This window comes from Mastigoproctus giganteus, chromosome 7 (assembly GCF_048544385.1).
Source record: "Mastigoproctus giganteus isolate SK-2022 chromosome 7, ASM4854438v1, whole genome shotgun sequence".
In the NCBI taxonomy this organism is placed as follows: Eukaryota; Metazoa; Arthropoda; class Arachnida; order Uropygi; family Thelyphonidae; genus Mastigoproctus; species Mastigoproctus giganteus.
Window position 1 is genome coordinate 97,399,852 of NC_143581.1, and position 20,264 is coordinate 97,420,115.

Sequence of the window (20,264 nt, forward strand, 5' to 3'; positions counted from 1 at the left end):
ATTTTTCTTGAAGAGATAAGGTGGTGCTTATCCCATTGTATAAGGCAATGGTCAAGCCATATCTTGAATACTGCATACAGGTCCGGGAGTCTCATTTTAGGAAGGAGTGCTGGAACGATATTGGTTTGGGGAACAAATGGAGGTAATCTTATCACGAAAGTTTTTAGTTTCTCAAATTGCAGCTTCTGGAGACTAGGCGCCTGCATGGTGATCTGATTGAGGTGGTTAAGGCTTTGAATGGATTGAATAAGTTCAATGCTGATGGGATTGTTCCTCTTGCTCCGACTAGGCACATTAGGGATCACAAATTTAAATTGAGGAAGGACGATTGCAGAACAGAGGTACAGAAGTTTGCCTTAATCCAGCGAGTGATTGATTGCTCGAATAAACTTCCATCCGTTGTTCTGGAAATTGAGAGTTTAAATTAATTCAAAGAGCTAGACAAACTATTGGATGTCAAGAACAGGTGAATTAGGATTTTTTTTTTTCTTGATATTTATAACAATAAGCTTGCTTTCTTGCATCGTTTGCCGCTACTAATGCTATATTATATCAAGATTTTTCAAACTGTTTCACTTAAAAAAACAAATGCTATAAACTTTGTAAATTTTCAATGTATTTCGCATTCTATTAAAACGGACTAGTGAAATGCAAATTTAGGCTGTTGTATCACCATCAAGTTATATTTCTATTCCAATTCAAGCAGAGAGTAGACGCCGATTTTTTTATTATAGTAACAGCTAAACTCATGATGCCTGCCTTTATTTTCTGATAATGATATTCGTCATTAGCTGGCACAAACTTATTGCGTAAAAATGAAAATGATGAATCGTTAAATTGCTAGATAACCATCCTGTAACTCTGGCATATCTAAACCCACACTAGGAAGGCCACGCCTTCCAATGTGGGTGCGATGGAGCTGGAGAAGTACAAAATTATACAACCGATGTGAGATATGAGAAATGAAGCAAACGACATACCGTCTAAATTCCACCTTTTATTGCCAGAAATTATTATCTGGGTGTCACCTGCTGGCAACTTATGGTTCTTATTTACCACATTTTAGCGTTAAGTTAGCTGTTTGTTCAGTGATTTTTTTGGTGCATCTATGGCCATACATATGGTATGTCATTTCTTACAGGTAGGGATAATTTCGTAACGAGGCCTAGAAACTTAATTTTTAACCAGCTAAAGGACATTAATCATCTTGAGAAAAGTAAGGATGTTCGAGAGATTTATTTTATTACCCAAGAGTGAAGCAAGTGTAAGAGGGGTTTTCTGTTATGACTAGAGTGAAAAGGTTCTGGCGTTCTCTTGCATATTTTGTGCATTCGACAAGGATATATTTCACTTAAAGTGTTGTGTTACAGTGATAATACTGTGCGGGAAACTCCCCTCTTAAGAGATAAGCATGAGTAATATTAGTGTGGCCTATTCGCAGACGTACTAATATTACCTCCTGTTTTCGAATTGAACTTAATCTTTGGTTTAATACTTCGAAGCTTATTGTTAAGTTGATTTTGCCATGATAACTGCCATTGGCACATGCATTTTTCCTGGATTATTGGTCTATAGTCTTGATGAGGGACTTTTCACTTGTTGTCCGATGGTAGGTTAGCTAGTTTGGAGCACTGTCAGCTAGTTCATTTCCTGGAATTTCCACATGTCCCGGAACCCAGCAGAAATATATGTTTCTCCCAAGTTCAGCTAAGGTATGTAATAAAGAAATGATTATTTCTTTTACGACTGGGTGAGTGATTTTCATGGTATTTTTTAGGGCTTGAAGTGTACTTAAAGAATCTGAGAAAATTATGCTGTTTTTAATATCGGAGGATTCAATGTACTTTAGTACAACCTGAATTGCTATTAGTTCGGCAGAGAATGTACTGAACTCATATGACAATTGATAGGCTAATGTGCTGTTTGGAAAAACTGTGGCGATTCCAACGCGGGGATCATTCTTTGTCCATCAATATGAACTACAACGAAGTTGGGAAACTGATCCACTACTGCATGGTATAGTTTGCGAGAAATTTTCTCTATGTAATGTACATTTATTCCAATTATGGAGGTATAAATCGCATGAAGTTGGAGTGATGTTCCAAGGTGCAACGGAGAGTGGGAGGTATTTGCCACATTGTTTAAGGATTAAGTTTTTCTAAAAGGTGTTTTATTCTGGAAACTTCTTCATGGATTGTAGAATTTATTTCTACTCAAAGATTGAACCCCCCCTCTCAATCAGAAGACAACAGTCTTCTGATTGAGGGGGGGGGGGGTTCATGCACTTCGGCATATAGACTATTTATTGGAAATGTGTGATATGCTCCTAGTGCCAGCTGAGTTATACGCGTGTGCTCCGTAGTCAAGCTTCGATCTTATTAAGGCTTTTTATAACCGTAACAAGGTAAGGCGATCAGCTCCCCACATAAGCACTGAGAGAACCCGGATGATATTTAGTTTTTGCTGACAGGCTGTTTTTAGTCTTTCAATATGCTCTAAAAAGGTAAGTTTATGATCTAATGTGATTCCTAAGAACCGTATGCTGGGGTGAACTGCTATTGGTTGGCTATTCAGTTGTAGTTCGGGATGTGGGCGAAGTTTACGTTGGCGACAAAAATGGACTGATCTTAGTTATTGCCCCTTTTAACTGCCTCTGAACAGTATGCATGTTTTTCGCATGACACGAAATGCTAAGATCATCTACAAATGGTGCTGTCTCAATAGTGTTTGGAAGTTGTTCAGCAATTTTTTATTGCAATTGTAAAAAGTCTAGCACTAAGTACAAAGCCTTAGGAGACTCCTCTTAAAAATACTAAATTGAACCTGAAATATGCGTTTGTACAAGAAGTTCTGTACGAAAATCGGGAGATGAACCGATTTTCATGGTCATAAAATTCACGGAGTATTCCATACTTCAGTAAGGCCTATGATTCCATTTAGAATCATAGTCCTTACTGATATCAAAGCACTGACATCATTACATGATGTTCCGATGTAAGGAATACATTTCGAATGGAGTTCAAGTCTTACTAGTATATCTAGTGTTGATCTTTTTTTTTTTTCGAATACCAAATTGTGCAGAATGTAGGAGATTAAAATTTTCTAGGTACCATATCAGTCGACGGTTTACCATCTTTTCAAGAATTTTGCAAAGGCAACTGGTCAAGGCTACAAGTGGGGTTTGTTGGGCCTCTATCTGGTTTAAGGAAGGCAAGGACTGTGGCATGATGCCATTGTTTAGGGCAGCGTTTCCCAAACTTTTTTAGTCACGGAACACTTTTCATTTCACAATATATTTACGGAACACTTATATTCTTTTGTGACTATTTGGTTTTTAAATAAAAAAAAACATATAATCAATGCTCAAATGCATTTTATTTTTGAAGAAAACGAAATAAAAATATACATATAAAAATTATAAAATCAGTTGAAAATTAAAGCTACATTCTACGTAAGAAAAGTTATATACATACATACCAAAAGAACACGAATTATGATTTTTAAAAGGAAAATATTAATTGCATTTTAATGGGATTGGTGTTTCTGTGTCTTTGAATCACAAATTCTCATGTCAGGTGCAGCATCACGTCTATTCCCATATTCAGTTTTTGTTGCAGTATAATAGGAAAAGCCAGTCTCACACAAATAAGTTGCAGCAAAAGGAAGTAATACTCGAACTGCACGTTTAGCCACATTGAGGTAACTTTCTATTAAGCTACTCTAAATTAATTAGCGGAAGTTCCTTAAACATTTATTTTAAATTAGGGTCAGAAATTAAACCAACTAGGCTTTCGTAATCGTGCGTAGTGAAGCCGATCGGTTTGGCTGTAATTATAAATGGATTTCGAACCCAAGAATTATCATCGGTGGTTTTTGGAAAATATTCTGTTAAAGATGACTGCAAGTCACGTAAGTTCTGTAAAATTGCTGGAAACTTCATGGATTGTAGAATTTATTTCTATCAGAAATTCATGTAACGTGGGAAGGCAGTCAAAGTTATTTAGTTCTACAGAAGATATCCAGAATTCCAGTTTTTTTCTAAAGTATGAAATTTTGTCCATTTACTAAAAATTGTCACATTCTTCCTTTGTAGTGGCAGATTAATTTAATTTAATTTAATTTTTAAAATATATCTGCACGATATGCAAATCCCATTTTCCACGAGGAATTTGTCAAACAGTCAATATTTCCAACATATGTAAAGCCAAAATTCAAATAACTGTCATAATACTTTCGTTTTAGTCTTTTATTAGTTGTTTCCTGCTTTTTCACTTCAGATTTTTGGAAATCAAAAGGCTACGATTGTTCATCCTCACTTTGAAGTGTGACAATATTGTGTTCGTTTTCATCGACCACAGTTGCAATACTTGCTTCTCGTTTTAAAGTTCCTTTTTTTTTTCATCCACAAATCCATGGTCATTTATTTTAATAATAATATTTCGAAATACTGATAATAATCAAAAAAATATTTATACAAGTAAGTGAGTTTAGTTATGCTTATTAGTTTTCCGCACTACTACAGAACTAATCTCGTAATTGGGAAAACAGTCTGCACCGCACCACCAACACTGTAAACATGCAAGAACGTGTCAGCGGAAGGCTACTTTGTTTCATCCACCCGAACCATGCACGATATCAGTTCGCTTCCCCCCCTCACCCTCAACAAGCCAAATCGCATACGAATGGCATATTAAATTACTACATTGCTACTTTTTCGTAGATGTCATTACTTCTATGCAAAGCCTGGCAAAATAAAGTGTTCCGCGGTCTATTTGATTATTAGTCTATGCCAGTACGGTATATTAACAACCGGAAAAAAAAAATGTTAAAAATTATAATGATACAAAAGTGGTGTACGCTACAAATATGCAAAATTTATTTATTTTATTATTTTATTTAATTATTAATTACGATTTTTCACGGAACACAGTTTGGGAAAAACTAAACTAAAAGTTTAATTTTTGTTTTTCTGTATTTATTTTAAATATTCTGAAGGTTGGTGTGTAACTTTCTGTTGTGATGCTTTGGCAAAAGTTTCCCCTAGGATATTGGCAATTTGAGTAGGGTCAGAAGTGTTCGGTCCTCTCCATTCAATGATAGGCAGAGGAATCATCTGATATTTACCACTCATTTTTCTGATTATTTTCCAGATTTTATGTGTAGGGTTTTCAGTTGAAGTAAAGCGGATCCAAACCGCCTTTTTATTACAGCGTCTAACATACTTTGCTCTGGCTCCAGCGCGTTTATACTGGACAAGATTAGCTGTAATTGGACTACTACTACCGCAGTGCTTTACTGTTACCGTTCGCCGACAACTGCTGACCGTCCATTCGTGGAATACTGTTAAATGAATGAACTAAACGTTACAAATACCTTTATCGTATATTATAATAAATGAAACTTTTATAATGCGGGACAAATAGGTACTTCAATCGGACACCGGGACAAGGTAAAACGCGGGAATGTCTCACCTAAGTCGGGACGTCTGGTCACTTTAGTGTAGTACCACACAGTTGGTATGTTAATCTGATTGCTATGTTAACTCTCAGTGATAAGAAAATACGTAATCTGAGGGTTATTTTCTTTACAAATATGTATATTGGACACAATTTTGTAATCTTATGAGCAGTTGAGACTGACACAAAACATAATTAATAAAAAAAATTATAATAACAAAAACATTTTTTAAAAATGTTTTACACGTAAATGGTAAATGATCACTTTCTTTCATTCACTTAAAATTGTTTATACAACTTAATTAATCACATTCAGCTACAATTAGCATTTTCAAATTTCGCTTGTATTAAACTTAACGTTTAACAGAAACTATAATGTTGTTCGCTGCAATTAAACTTATAACGTTAATAAATACCTATCGTTCAAGCTTTTCATGGCACTTCCATTTCACAATACCAATAATTGTCAAGGAACACAATTATTATTACAAACGACATTTTTTTAAATTAAAATCAATTCGCTATAACACAAAATCTCCAATGTGATGCTCTGTAATTTACATTTGTGTCTTCCACATAAAACTTGCACAAGTAATCCTTTCTTTTAAGTTCTTATTACACTACATAACATTACTTATTATTCGTAAACCTATAATTCATAAATACTCTGGGGCGGGCCATCCCGAGGGTGAAATTCATGAAATTTACTTTCAGATTATCTTTACCTACAACATTTATTTTCAATTTATTTTTCTTTACTTTCATTCTCTACCAATTACTTCGTTAAGCCTTTCTATAATTTTTCTCTATCTCCTCTTTTATCCCACATTTTTCTCTCTCTCTTTTACAATTACAGTCGAAGCTCTTTATAGCGACCCTCTTTTGAACGTCCCAACACGTTATGGCGTCCTGTGTGGTTGGTCCGGGCCAATTTCTCATTAACCTAATGCTATTTTACATTCAATATTCAATGGCGGAGTTGAACTAGCGTTTGGGAGCCGCCTTACATAAGATACTACTACTGCTATTCAATATTCAAGGACGAAATGACCTTGAAAATAAAAGGATTTTTCTATAATGACCATAAATTTCTACCTCTTAATTTGAACTTTTACTTTTTTATTACAATATACGCGTTTAAAAATGATAGAACGCTTCATAGCCTAGTGGTCAAGAACGTGAGTGCAGTAGTACGCGCTCTTTGAGTGGCCCGTGACTGCAAAATACGATTAACATTAATATTGATGATTTATTGTAAACTCCACTGACCTGGTGGTCGTGCCGGAGTATAAACAAGAACATATATATTGAAGTAATTTCAGCCTGATCGTGAGAAATCATTTGTTAAAATTGCATATTATTGGTATGGCTCCAAGAAAGCGGATAGCTTTACCAATCGCAGATAAAATGAGGATTTTGCAAGCTGTAGATAATGGTGTGCATTCTAAGACTGACATTGCCAAACAGCTCGGCATTCATAAGAGTACGCTGTTCACTATTCTGAAAGATCAGAGAAATCTGCTGCACTGGGTAGGATTCAATCACGAAATGCAAAGTATCCGGACCTTGAAAATGTACTTTTGGAATGGCTAATAATGATGCCTGCAAAAAAACGTTCCCGTAGAAGGTAATCTTTTAAAAGCTAAGGTTGAATCCTTTGCGCATCGATTGGATATTGAAGAATTTAAAAGTAGTCATGTCCTGGTGTGCGCGCGAAATTGCAGCTGTGGACATTGACGCTACAAAATAATGGAAGGAAAATCCTTTTGAATGTTTTGCTGATATGCGACCACAATGACATCTTCAATGCTGATGAAACTGGACTTGTCTTTAAATTGCTACTGGATGGAACACTTACATTTAAAGACGAGAAATGTAGTGGCGGGGAAAAAAAAGACCAAAGAACGGATTACCGTTCTCCTAGAAGCAAACATGTCTGGCACAGAGAAGCTTCGATGCTTTAAAGGTATATGACATCACATATCATGAAAAATGAATATGACATCACATATCTATGAAGAATGGATTCGACATCGCGGGATGAGTGAGAAGAATAGAAAAAAATTGCAGTTTGTGGATAACAGCACCGCTTATTGTCAAATAAACAACCTACTTGCAATCACTGTCGAGTACCTTCCACCAAATATGACTTCAGTTCTTCAGCCACTTGATCAAGGTTTAATCCAGTGTTTTAAGAAACACTACCGAAGAATGCTGTCTCCAAAGCAAAATTCAATGTGAGATTGACATCATGCAGGCAATGAATTTATGTGTTTCAGGATGGGATGAAGTTGATGAAAAAGTGATCACCAACTGCTCCAAACATACTGAATATACCTCCTTGAATGATGCAATGTGCGAAGTTTCGCATGCTTCTTCCTCTATTAATTGCGAAGAACAGTCCGATAATACGGAAGAAATATTTGAGCGTGTGCGTCATCAAAGATTACGCAGAAGTGGATGCGGACATTGAATTTTTCAGCATATGCACCAATGAAGAGGAACTCATTGCAGACGTAATGGAATCTTCAGAAATGTGTAGTGATGAAGATGAGGAACCTATTGTGTTGAACAAGAAGTTTCAGTGAAAGATGTTCATCAACGATTTGAACTTATATGTCGATTTTTTCAAGGGCAGCCTAACTGCGAAAGTGAAATAACTAATAACTACTAGCGCGCACCTACATGCTCTACAATTGAAACAGCGCGGTTTGACAGATTATTTTAAAGTATGAAACAATTCTCTTGTTAGGTTTTGATAGATAAGCATGTGTAGTGAAATTTACAATTTAATTGTACCTTTACTGCACTTTACAAATCAATGCAAAATTTACAATCAGAATTTACTTGTTTAATACTGTAGTACATATTATAAATAAGATTATACTGTATTGTATTCGTAAAATTAAATTGAACATTAAATGTTCAAGCTTTTACTTTTTTTGTTGCTGATTTTATGAACGATCGATATAACGACCGTTTTTCTCATTCCCCTGGGGGTCGTTATAGAGAGCTTCGAGTGGATAATGATAATCTGAAATACACTCTTGCTTATCATCCAACATCCAGTTCTCTATTTCTTATTCTCTTTTCATTTTCTGTTCTCAGAGGCATTCTGCGTTTCATTTCAATTTTGTTTATTCTTATCAAAGAATAACCAATAATTATCCTATTTACTTTCTTTTTTTTTTCTGTCTCGCCAACTAATTTTGTAATAAATCAGTAATTATTCTTACATATACCTTCAATCACTTCCTCGTCAGAAAGACTGGTAATGGTTTACAGGTCATGAAGTTTTATATAGCCTGACTTATGGCAGTAAGATAGCCTTCTGAAAAACCTTTAGTAAAGTGAAACCTGCCGAGATAGGTCATATTCCATAAGACTCTTAGTGCATGCGATTTTGGATCCAGTAGCAATAACAATATAGGTATTCAATATGGCCGGAGGGTGCTCCGTTTATAGAATTTGGTTATATGCATTTAAAAGGGAGATTCACAGTGTAGGGATTAGATATTTTTAGAACGAGTAGCTGAGCGCTATTCGGAAATTTCAGAATAGTAGGCAAGTGATGTAAATACGTACTACCATGGAATACACCATTTTAAGAATTACTAACTTTTCTTCTTGGAGAAAATGCAAATGTTTCCAGAAGGCCAAAAAGTTTATTACATTGTAGTTTCGTACTGAAAAGACCATTTTATTGGTACACAGTACAAGAAATATATTTTTTTTTTTTTTTGGAGAAATAAGAAGAGATAATAAATAAAGAAATTGTCTTTATTTCTTTTATATTGCTCATTACCAAATATTGTAGATGCTGGTTGTGCCAGAGTAGGCAGTTTATTAATTTTGTTCTCAGTACTTCTGAGAAGTTGTTGAAATGAAAACATGTCTTTAAGCAAGCAAGGGCGGGGGTAGAATATTTTTATAAACGTTTAGTAAATTGAACGTTTTGAAATAAAACGTAGGTCTTTTTCAAAACAATTCATAGGTAAACTGAATTGTTTTGAAAAAGACCTTCCCGGTCAGTCGTCAAGTGTATTGGCTGTGAATATCTAGCAAACAATCAGGCTTAGCAAAAAAAAAAAATAATAATAATAATTAAATAAATAGTAGAAATTAAGGTGTTCGCAAGGAAAAACATTATTAAACAAAAAGAAAGAAAATCAGTTATCTTTACCAAATTCTCCAGGTCGCCAGTTCCACGCATCCGAGCTGGGTGGTGGACGACATCCGAGCTTTGTCGAGAAAAATGAAAAGCGGGAAGTATGAAGAAATCCGTGTACCTGGAAAGAGAGAAAATTGAAACGTTAAAGCGATTGTCTTTACTTTTTTTTCTGACTAACCAACTTATTATGTAATAGATTTATATACAACTAATCATATGCTCATGAGAAACACTGCCCTTTGCCAAAGAGCAGTGTTTCCCATGAGCAAATAACTGGATGAAGTGTTTAAAGGATTGTCTTGTGTATTAAGAGACAGATTTGAAAAAATACCAAAGTGACAGCTCTATTGCTTAACCAAAAACATTTCGGATACTATCCCTTCCCCTCCATCTTAGATAAAAGTTATTACATCACTGAAATCACCCAAGTATTACTTCTGAAAAAGTATAATTAAATCTCTTTAAATAAACAGAAAATATTTATTTATCTTTTCCATTACTTATCTTTACGCTTGACTCCATTCTTTCTGATCTATCAACTTTTGTAAGTTCCTTTTTCATAATGTGCCTGTAAATTGCATGCATTAAGAACTATTTAATGTAATTCGGGAAAAGATCTGTTTTGCAAAGTGGAAATAAAATTATTTTCTTTTCATATGTCTATAAATTGCATGCAATTTATAGACATTGTATGGTGAGTTGAAATTTATGCCGATTTCTTTTTAACATGGACCGTTCCTACTCTAATAGAACTAGGCACCTAACGCGTATGACACCATAGGGACAAGCATTGCTTTGTCCCTATGGTGTCATACCATAGGGACAAAGCATTGCATCATCCTTATAGAAAGTCTCCAGTCGGTTTGGGAAACTTATAATTGCACCAGAAAAACTCTTGAACTTTTTCAGCTGTTTGTAATGTGAGAGAAAGTTGAGCTTGCTATCAATTTTTACTCCTAAGAGTTAAGATTTCAGTCACTAGCGGAATTGGATATTATTTATTTTAACTGTAGGTGGTCTGCGCCGATCCAGTTTTGCACCAAAAACCATCATTTAGATTGGTGGCAGCTATCTAATGAGAGAGATCAGAGTTAAAACAGAATTTGCACGCATTTCTAGGGCAGAACGAGATTGTCCTCAGACTAAGATTGTTAGATCGCCAACACAGGCAATATTTCTAACGTTTTCAAATGGTTTTGAGATAAACTAATGGAACATGAGACTCCATACTTGAGGCTCCAATATAGATCTCTGAGGGCAGCCGCGAAAAACTTCTTTGTACTTGACTAAATTTTGATTTTGCCATAATAGAGCGATCAATAAAATAACTTCTAAAGAGGAGAAAAGGCTGGTTGGAACATTTAGTATGATGGAGACGTTCGAGGGTGCTCTCCACCAAAGTGAATTAAAAGCGTCCTCGAATTCAATGAATACTGCTAAAGTGTATTTACGAGTACTAGTAAATTTTCTACGTTACAAACGAAATCCACTAATGCATCTTCTGCTGAACAACCTTGGCAAAAACCTTATTGAAATGAAGGTTCTTTTTATCTAGAATATTGTTTAAACAAAGTGACAATAATCTCTCCAGTAGCTTTCCAAAATCTGGCAAAAGAGCAACGGGTCTGAAAGATCTAGGTTCACACAGGTTTATTCGGTTTGGAAATAAGTTTTACTAAAGCATTCTTCCAACAAGCAGGAAATAAATGCCTTGCAGACATTTATTTAAAAGTTGAAGAATAATCACTGACTTGAGCTTTACCATACGAATAATAAATATATTTTCAATTTGGTCTGGACCAGGGCATTTTTTCATATTTATCTTCTTAATAACTGAAAACAGTTCAGTGTCTGTAAAAGGAGTATCAATACCAGGATTATAAATCAAGTTTGCACTACGAATGTTTTTATGCTCTTCAAGATCCTACAAGGGATTATCATCAAGAAAAAGATTGCTCAGAATCACATTTATTGTCTCAGTCCAGGAAGATGTTTCTTTAGAGTTCTCAATCACGGGGCCGTATATTTCGGAGGAGAATGTCTTGTTTCTGAACATCTTATACAAGTGTCCCCATGAGTCAACATTGCGAGAGCCTTGGCCAAATGCAATCCAAGTATTTCTCTTTCGAGTAGCTATTTCCTTTTACGTAAAGCCTTCTGAGATATCTGTATTCTGAATAGTACCTATCCACTTCAATCTGGGACATATGTCGGTGTCTTTGATATGTCCGTCTTGTTCGATGAACCTGTTTTCAAAGATTGGAGAGTTCTGAGGACCACCAAGAACAAGTTCTAGTGGTAATATATTTTTTTCTTAGATAATTTATATGAAGCCTTCAAAATTGCATTTTGGATTATATTCATTAATTATGTAGCATTCAAATCAGCATATAAAGTATCTTGATCAGGAATTTCAGAGTAAATCGAAGAATCAAATACTGGCTAATCTATCATTTTAATAGAGAAACTGATTAGGTTAAAGAGACTGTGGTCTAAAAGGAACCTGTTCAAAAACTTTGAAAGATATGGCACAATGATCGCTCGTCTTCCATGTCGGTTGGAGAGTCCAATTAGAAATATAATTTACGAAGTTTGAATTTGTAAGAGAAACATCAATGTTTGATTATCCTGAATGACTAAAAAAAGTGAAGATTGGCTGATTTGGATTTACTGCCGCAACAGCAACCAATGCTATAAAGAGTAACGAAAGGCTGTGGTCTATTTAGAATGTAAAAATTGTGGTTGGTGATAAAATCTTCCAAAAGCCGTCCACGTGAGTCAGATGAATTACTGAACCAAAAGTTTATAGCATATACTATTCTAAATAGTCACTCAGTAACTCAATTCTCCCATACCGCCATAATGGCCCCATTTTCGCGCCATTAGTAGCGTTAGAAAATAGATCCATCCTCAATTAATTGGCAAAAGTTATTATTCCTCCGTAAAATTTACTTGGCAACATCTGGAGTCTTCAAAAGCCTTCCAAGAAGACATAAGGTACTGAAACCTTCAGAAACCAAATTCTGAATCAGTATTCAAGAGAGCACTAACCCACAGCACTGACAACCATCTTGAATATCACTACTCTACTGGAGGGACATAGACAATGGAAGGTGGAGAATTTGATGAAAAAGCGCTTTTTTTTTTAAAGCTCTGGCAAGGTTTTCATTCTCGTATCTTTCTCTCTGGCAACGTCGAAAGGGAGGAGAAGCAAGGATGGCGGTGAAAATTCTACGTAGATGAATTATATGCGTTGTTCCAGACGAAAAACTTCAAGCTCTGTGCCCCCCCCCCCAGTTTTCTAATAGGCTTACTCAAAAACATCACTGAACATATGCTTCATTCTAAAATGTTTACAGTTAGCGATCAGAAACTAATACCTGCAATATAGCAGAAAAATTTAAATCGGTTCGAAGACGAACACACACTCCTTAGTGTGGTAGTACATAAATTGTTTTACAGGTATCCTTGAACCTTCCCAGAGGACCATAAGAAGAATCGTGATAGTGTAATGGAACAAGAACTCGGTCATAACACGAACGCCACCTGCCCTTCACTCGTTGCCATTTGTCATTCCAGGTGGATCTATCGAAAGAAAGACCAGCCATGTTAAAGTCTACAAATTTTAATTGAAATCAGTAATCAGCTGCACACACCTTTTGATCCTCCTCACCATTCCCATCAAGCAGGTGGCACAGGTGATCGAAACGCGTGTTCTCTGTTCGCCATCTCTCTTTAAGCTTTAATAAATTCACTACGCCGGTGAAGCAGAACTGGCTTCACAAAAATAAAACGCGTTGTGGCAATGAAATTGTAATGGTACAGAATTCTGTATGTCATCGGTTCAAGCTTGCATGATATCTTTTAAATCTGAAAATATGCGGTCTAAAGTCTCATTCCGCTCTTTGATTACGAAATGGCCTATTGGATAAATGTGACATTAACCAGCTGCTCTTCTTATGATCAATGATTCAACACTGGAAAATCTTACCTTTTTAAAGTTCGTAGCTATTTACCAACGTGGTATGCAGATCGAACGTTATTTTATTTTATGCAACGTAATATCCACAGCACTGTGATCCGATGAATCACTCAGTGTTAATGCTGACTCGAATGTGAGTAACAAACATGCTTGAAGAATTACGGCTTTCAAAGATTAATGCTTGATTTTCTATTCGTGGTGGAACCATCTAATTATGCAAGTCGCTTTTCGGTGTTTTCTCAAGGATGAAATGAGAAAAGGTCCAATGATTACTGGACTTTGCTAGGAAACACAAAAAAAAAGGCGATTTTAGAGTTACTTGGGAGTGGGATGTATGATTTATGTTCAGACAGGAATAAATTAATGAATTTTGCAGACACAACGATGATGACATACCTGCCAAATTTCCGGATTTGCGACGGAGAATCAGTCTTTTAATTTCATTAGACTCTTCGCCGTCGGTGAGACGGAGAAGATGAAGTAATTACATAGTTGGTGACAATCTCCCCGTCTTTTTATTTTCACAAAAAATAATAAATAAAACTACTACGTTAAAATTAGATTATTATAATAATTATTATTTTTTTTTAATTTTCGAATTTCTGCTTATCGTTAATGTAAGTTATGCCCTGTGGTAATGTAAGTTGTAAAATAAAAACGCGCGATAATAGCGTTCACTGTAACGTGGTATTTCATCGGACTTCGTGGTGCGAAGCTAATTAACGCTGTCACTAAAATACCAAAAAAGTACTATGTATATTTTAAGAAGACGCAAGATTTTTCATGTATTGTGAAATCTTAAAAAAGTATGCAGATGTGGTATTTCAAGCGGCAGGAAACGTGATGTACTCAGACATTTGCAAACAAATAAGCAGGACGACAGCGTGCAGTGCGTAGGGTAAAAAAATGTAGAACCAGATGATGCTATTTGTTATGTTATTTGGTTTTTAGGAGCATTAGCAACTAAGGCCATATTGCTCTGGGGATATGCGGTAGTCATTCCCTGACCTTTCCGCATCCTCCGTATTTGGTGGTCACGGGCTCGAACCACGGTCTAATCAAGAAGCGTGTGCTAAGCACTGCTGCTCCTGCCCACCTGGCTACGGAGGCGCCCCCGGATGATGCATTTCATGGTAATGATGCCATACGTGCCGAATGTTTATTTGCATCTTTGTCATAGAACAACTGAGATTACTTCGCAGTTATATTGATCATGCAGGCGCGTCATTAAGAAATGTTTCCAGATAATGAAACGGTAAAAAGAACAAAGACCAATAGGAAGTTTTAGTGAAATTGCACGAATAGAGAAAGGGGAGGTAGTGTTGGCTCTGAAAAATGGGCCATTTTCGATTGCTACAGATGCTAATAATCAACGTGATTCCAAGCTATATGCCACTGTGATCATCTTTCATCAAAAAAAAAAAAAATATCATTAAATCGAAGAGCAGGTTGCTCTCTGTACTAATGTTAGAAAGTAACTCACATTGGATAACTTCTTCTGAACAATGAAATCATTCAAAAAACTTACTTATTCAAAAAACTGCAAAGCACTTAGTGTTGATAATGCTCCTGTTATAGTAGGCCTAAAAACTGTAGATACATGGATCCTACAAGAGGAGATTGAGCACTTGATGGTAATTCTTGCCATCTAAATATGTCTGTTGAAAAGGGAGCTGCATGCCTTTCTGTGAAATTGCATAAATACTTGGTAGATGTTTACTCTATCAAGAAAGAAGTTCTAAAAGAAAAGGGATTGAAGCGATTTCAGCAGAACAAAACAATTTCGGCTGTTATATACCACTGACGTATAAAAAAGATTTAGAAGCATGTGTCTACACGTTGGCTGTCTTTAGTTACACATTTAATCAGACTGGTAGAATAACGGAAACATTTGACAATTCTGTTTAAAGAAGAGATTAGACGTGATGAGAAACGTAATATGAGCATTTTTTAGTTTCCAAACTGTAAAGTACAACAAGCGATTACTAGTAAGTGTTACTGACTCATGTTCAAATCCAGTTAATGATCCAAACGTTTTGAAAGAAAAAAAAATTAACTCAAGGAAAAGAACTCAATTGCAAACTCCTGATAAAAGAAACCTAATAAGCCAAACAAGCTGATAATTGTCACTCTCGCAAAAAGTCTCTCTTCTGCCTTCAATAATGCAATTTGCTTGTTTCTTTCAAATGTTATGGCAACGCAGGAAAATCCGAACATAGCTCTTCAATGCAATGCGCCTCACATCCATGTACTGAAGTCAGTCGTTACTAGTAGTTATACTGAAAAACGTTATACGCGAATTTATTTTACCAACAGTATTCAAATCTTCCACTCCTGTTTTGAAAATTGATTACTACAGCAGACTAAATCAGATGAATGATTCTGACTTGGTCATAGACATTTCTACTGTAAAGGCCATGGAGAAACTAAAAAACCAAAGGAGAAGATTCTGTTTTTCTGCTCCGCGAGGAAAGTACTTTATAGTGCACAAGTTCCCATGAAAAATGATTAAATTTTAATTTTTTTGAATGATTTCCAGTATTTCTTACCGTTAATGAATTAACGTTATACGCGATACGTGTAGTTAAATAACAGATGAAACAATCGATGGTTTGCAGCAAAGAACTTAGCAGACTCTGTTATGAATGATGTGCGGTGGTCCTTGGTTGCAGAGGTGACTAGTGCACAAGGAAGTTCGAATTATCCCAACAACAGCGGGCCAGCACTGATGAAAATACGATGATAGAAATTGTGGGCCGTTATCGGGTTACTGCTGTAATATCACTACCATCCTCGCACGAAAGAATGGCTGGGAGGAGAAGGGTTTGCAGGTGCATCTTGTTATCGCGACTGTGATAGTTGGGATTTTCGCAGTACCTACCGGTCAACTAATTATTTTCTGCAAACCAATTCCCTCTGTTTTTGCCCATACCTGAAATCGGTCATCAAAAATTTTACCAAGAAATTCGGTGAACAGGAAATATTTGTGAAAGTCCTGCGCATTTCGTTTTGGCGAATTCTATAAAATTTGAAAAAAAAGATTTTCTTCGCATTTATACATAAATCATAAAAAGGGCAGTGGGCCGCACTTTGTGAATCTCTGCTCCTAACAGTCACATCTAGAGAGTGGCCATTATCATGAACAAAACTTTGACTCAACGTTTCTGAGGAGGGCAAGTCTGGAGCAGTATTTTCTCTGGACAGCAATCTATGTACTGGACAACAATCCTATGGCTGTGTTTTAATATAAAACATGTATTTTGCCAATGGAAAAAGTGAAACCTTCACATTTTAAATGAACGCTTGTTTGTAATGTTAATGTTGATAAGATATCCGGTTCGGAAGGTTCTGAAATAGTATTTTCACAATGCTCTAGAATGAAATTCTTAAAATTTCAACCGCGAATCACACAATCCAGTATGGCATATTTTCAGGGCTAACTCTAAAGTGTTTACGAAAGGTACACCTTCTGCTGAGTTCGTAATGAAGATTTGGTCAAAGTATTCAAGAAAGAGGGTTCCTCATAGAAATTATGGTAATGGCGGCAGTATGTATAAATCTGCCATTACGAATTAGTAAATTGTGGTGGAGCTATTAATTCTTGCTACATCTTTCTCCAGAGCATATTTGTTACTTCAAAAAAATTTTGAATTATTATTTTCACTACACCGAAGAAGCTCATATTCGTTTTTATTCTGTCTGTAGAAGTATGTTCATTGGAACGTTGTGCAAGCTGAAAAACCCAATTCCCCTGCTGATTACAACTTCGAGTGACGAGAACTTGAGAAATTCTTCAAGTCATTGACGACTGGAAGAATTTCTCAAGTTCTATTAAATCCAGACTTTTTTTTCGAGTACTTAACTGTTTTCCAACAGTTAAGTACTCGAAACCTTCACTATTTTTTTCCAGAGCTTTTACAAACTTTTTCATGAGACCCAACTTAATGTGCAAAGGCGGGAGAAACACCATTTCAGGTTTCACTGAAGGCATGCATTTGATGTTGAGTTTCCCAAGAACGCATTTTTCTTTCACAGTATAATGATGTTCTACTACTCGACAATCCCATAACCACAGGAAACAATAATACTTAGTAAAACCACCCTGCAGTCCAAGCAACAAAGCAATTACTTTAGATCACCACAGATTTTCCAACAATATTCTTATAGTTTAAGGCATTTAATAGCAATGACAAGGTTATTGTAGGTTTTATAGGTTTCTTTCGTAGCCGCTGGGACCGACGGTTTGATATTATTGTGTACCAAAGCTGCTTTTCAAATGAGTTAGAAGAAATCCTCATGGTTTTTGCCAGCAATTTCACTGTTGCAACCTAGATCCTAATAGCTCAGCATGTTTCTTTGAAAGATTTAAATCCCTAACCAAATCGTTAAGTTCACTTTGCTCAATTAAGTGTGTGGTTTATGTCAATTTCAGGATTGTAACTAGGATTGACAGACGTTGAGGGGGCAGGTATGGGCTCTAGTGACTCTTGCTCTTCTTCCAGAATAGTGATTTCTTCACAATATGTGGAGGAATAGGGAGTTCCGGTATGTGTGGCATTGGTCTTATTGCGGACGGAAGGTTGGGGTATTTTATTTTAACTCTAGCCTTGAAAACCCCGTAGTATTTGTGGGGAAGAAATAACGATCTTCAAGGTGACTTGTTGATTCTCGCCAGATCATCGGAACAACAAAACGCATTGTAGAATTGTTCCCCTTCATTCATTCAGTCAGATTTACATAGCACGTTATACAGCACATATGCGGTGCCTATCTTTTATCCTGATCACCCACGTGACAACCAAAATAAAAATAATAAGCTTGTTTCACCTTGCCTGTGATTGATCAACGTTGCAGCGTCACTGTAAATTGTCCACAAATATAACAAAAACCGTTTGGCGAATTAATGCACGCACACCGTTTCCGCCCCATTTCACAAGACCAAAACGGAACTTTAAAACACCACAACCTACCACTAGACTTTACAAATCGAAACTAACCCCAAAAATCTACATTTAAGGGGTAAAGACAGTATATAAACAAGTTGTCTTTAACAGAGGCGCCTAGCCTCCGGAAATATAGTAGGGTCATGCCGCATAATAAGGATTATAGCAATTCTCTTGATTTTTTAAGGAGTCCTTATTTAAGGGATTATAGCAATATAACTCAGCGCGGCCACAAAACTAAAAAGAGGTATTATGTATACTATTAAGGTACAGAATGCAATGTTGAACGATTTCGTTGATTTTGAAGCTATTTTACGGTTTTTTTTTTTTTTTTTTTTTTTTTTTAACTGTTTTTGCATTTTTCTAAAAAAAATGTGACGTGATAGAAACTTTTTACTGTCGTATTCGTAATCAGCACATAAAAATTAACAAAAAATGCTTACGTTCACCCACGTTAGCAAAACCTTGTTGACCAGTGTAATAGATAAGATGTTTAAAATCATACTGCACTAATAAGCAATCTTATATGCTGTATTTTAATATAAAGGTGTATTTTGTCGTCGGTGTAATTCATTTCTGATGCGGTGTGGACTTAAAAAAAAAAAAAAAAAGACTCCTGCGCTTTCCGAAAAATCTTCTGCAAAAACAACCTTATTTTTTTGCCAAAACCTGCCTAAAACTACCGTCTCCCGCCTTAAGAAAGTCCGAAGTTGGCAGCTATGCACGCTGATGCTGTATATATATGCAGACATTTCAAGCACCTTTGATAAGGTCCCCCATTAACTTCTAATTGCATTTTCAAATCTATTGAATTCAGAAACTCCTGCTTTCCTGACCGGAAAGCTACATTACTCATTGCGTACGTACTATTATAACCAATCCAAGAACGCTCCAAGACATTTTCCCATAAGGATCATGACCGAGACACGTACTTTTCAATGTGTATATAAAATTACCTTCCAGGCTACGTATCCACGTCCTGTCTTATCTATTAAACTAGGAGCTAATTCGTTTCTTCTTTATCTGCCAAATCAGGTCGCTAACTAAACCATAGTAATCTATCAATTCGCTCCTAATTCAAAAGTGTGGCCACATAAATGACCTTGGCATCCTATTTAACAGCATAGGGGAAAAGTAGGATTGACCACAGATTCCATCTTGAAGAAGATTATCAGGAGACTATTACAGCTATACGTTCTGTATCTATATCTGCCCATATCTTTCTCATCACAAAACCTGTGTGGCTGTCAAGAGTATTACCAATGGTCTTGACAGCCAAGTTTATTACAATGAACAATATTCTTATTCCTGTAATGATATGAAATTCTTTTATTTAATTTATTTATAAAAAAGTTCTTATAATATTTATTAATCGTGGGCTTGTGGTGCACTTATTATGCCCTCAGACCCACAAACTATAGACGTAGTTCTGCATGTGTTTAACAAACACTTCGTCAAGGCACTTTTCGAAGCCTTTGAAATAGTACATTTGTTTCAAATTTGAACGTGCTTTGTGGGTCAATCAGATAATCGATCTGTTCTTTTCTACCTGTCTTTTTTACACATGTGGAAAAATCGCAACAAACAGGAAATGTCACTTTGGGGCAGAAAGGGACAATGTGCCTGATACTTCACGCCCTTCTAACTGTCTGAATAGAATTTCATTTGGTATTCGTTGCCTTTGTCATAAAACAAATGTTATTTATTTGAAA

General features: G+C 35.9%; 1 protein-coding gene across 1 annotated transcript in view; it reads right to left on the reverse strand.

Moving 5' to 3' along the window:
* Positions 1-20,264, reverse strand: part of LOC150083097 (uncharacterized) — a 205,384-nt gene that overhangs the window by 89,317 nt on the left and 95,803 nt on the right. The window contains exon 7 of the mRNA XM_090378388.1: positions 9,640-9,745. Coding sequence (XP_090234514.1) covers positions 9,640-9,745 — 106 coding nt within the window. The remainder of the gene's footprint in view (positions 1-9,639; positions 9,746-20,264) is intronic.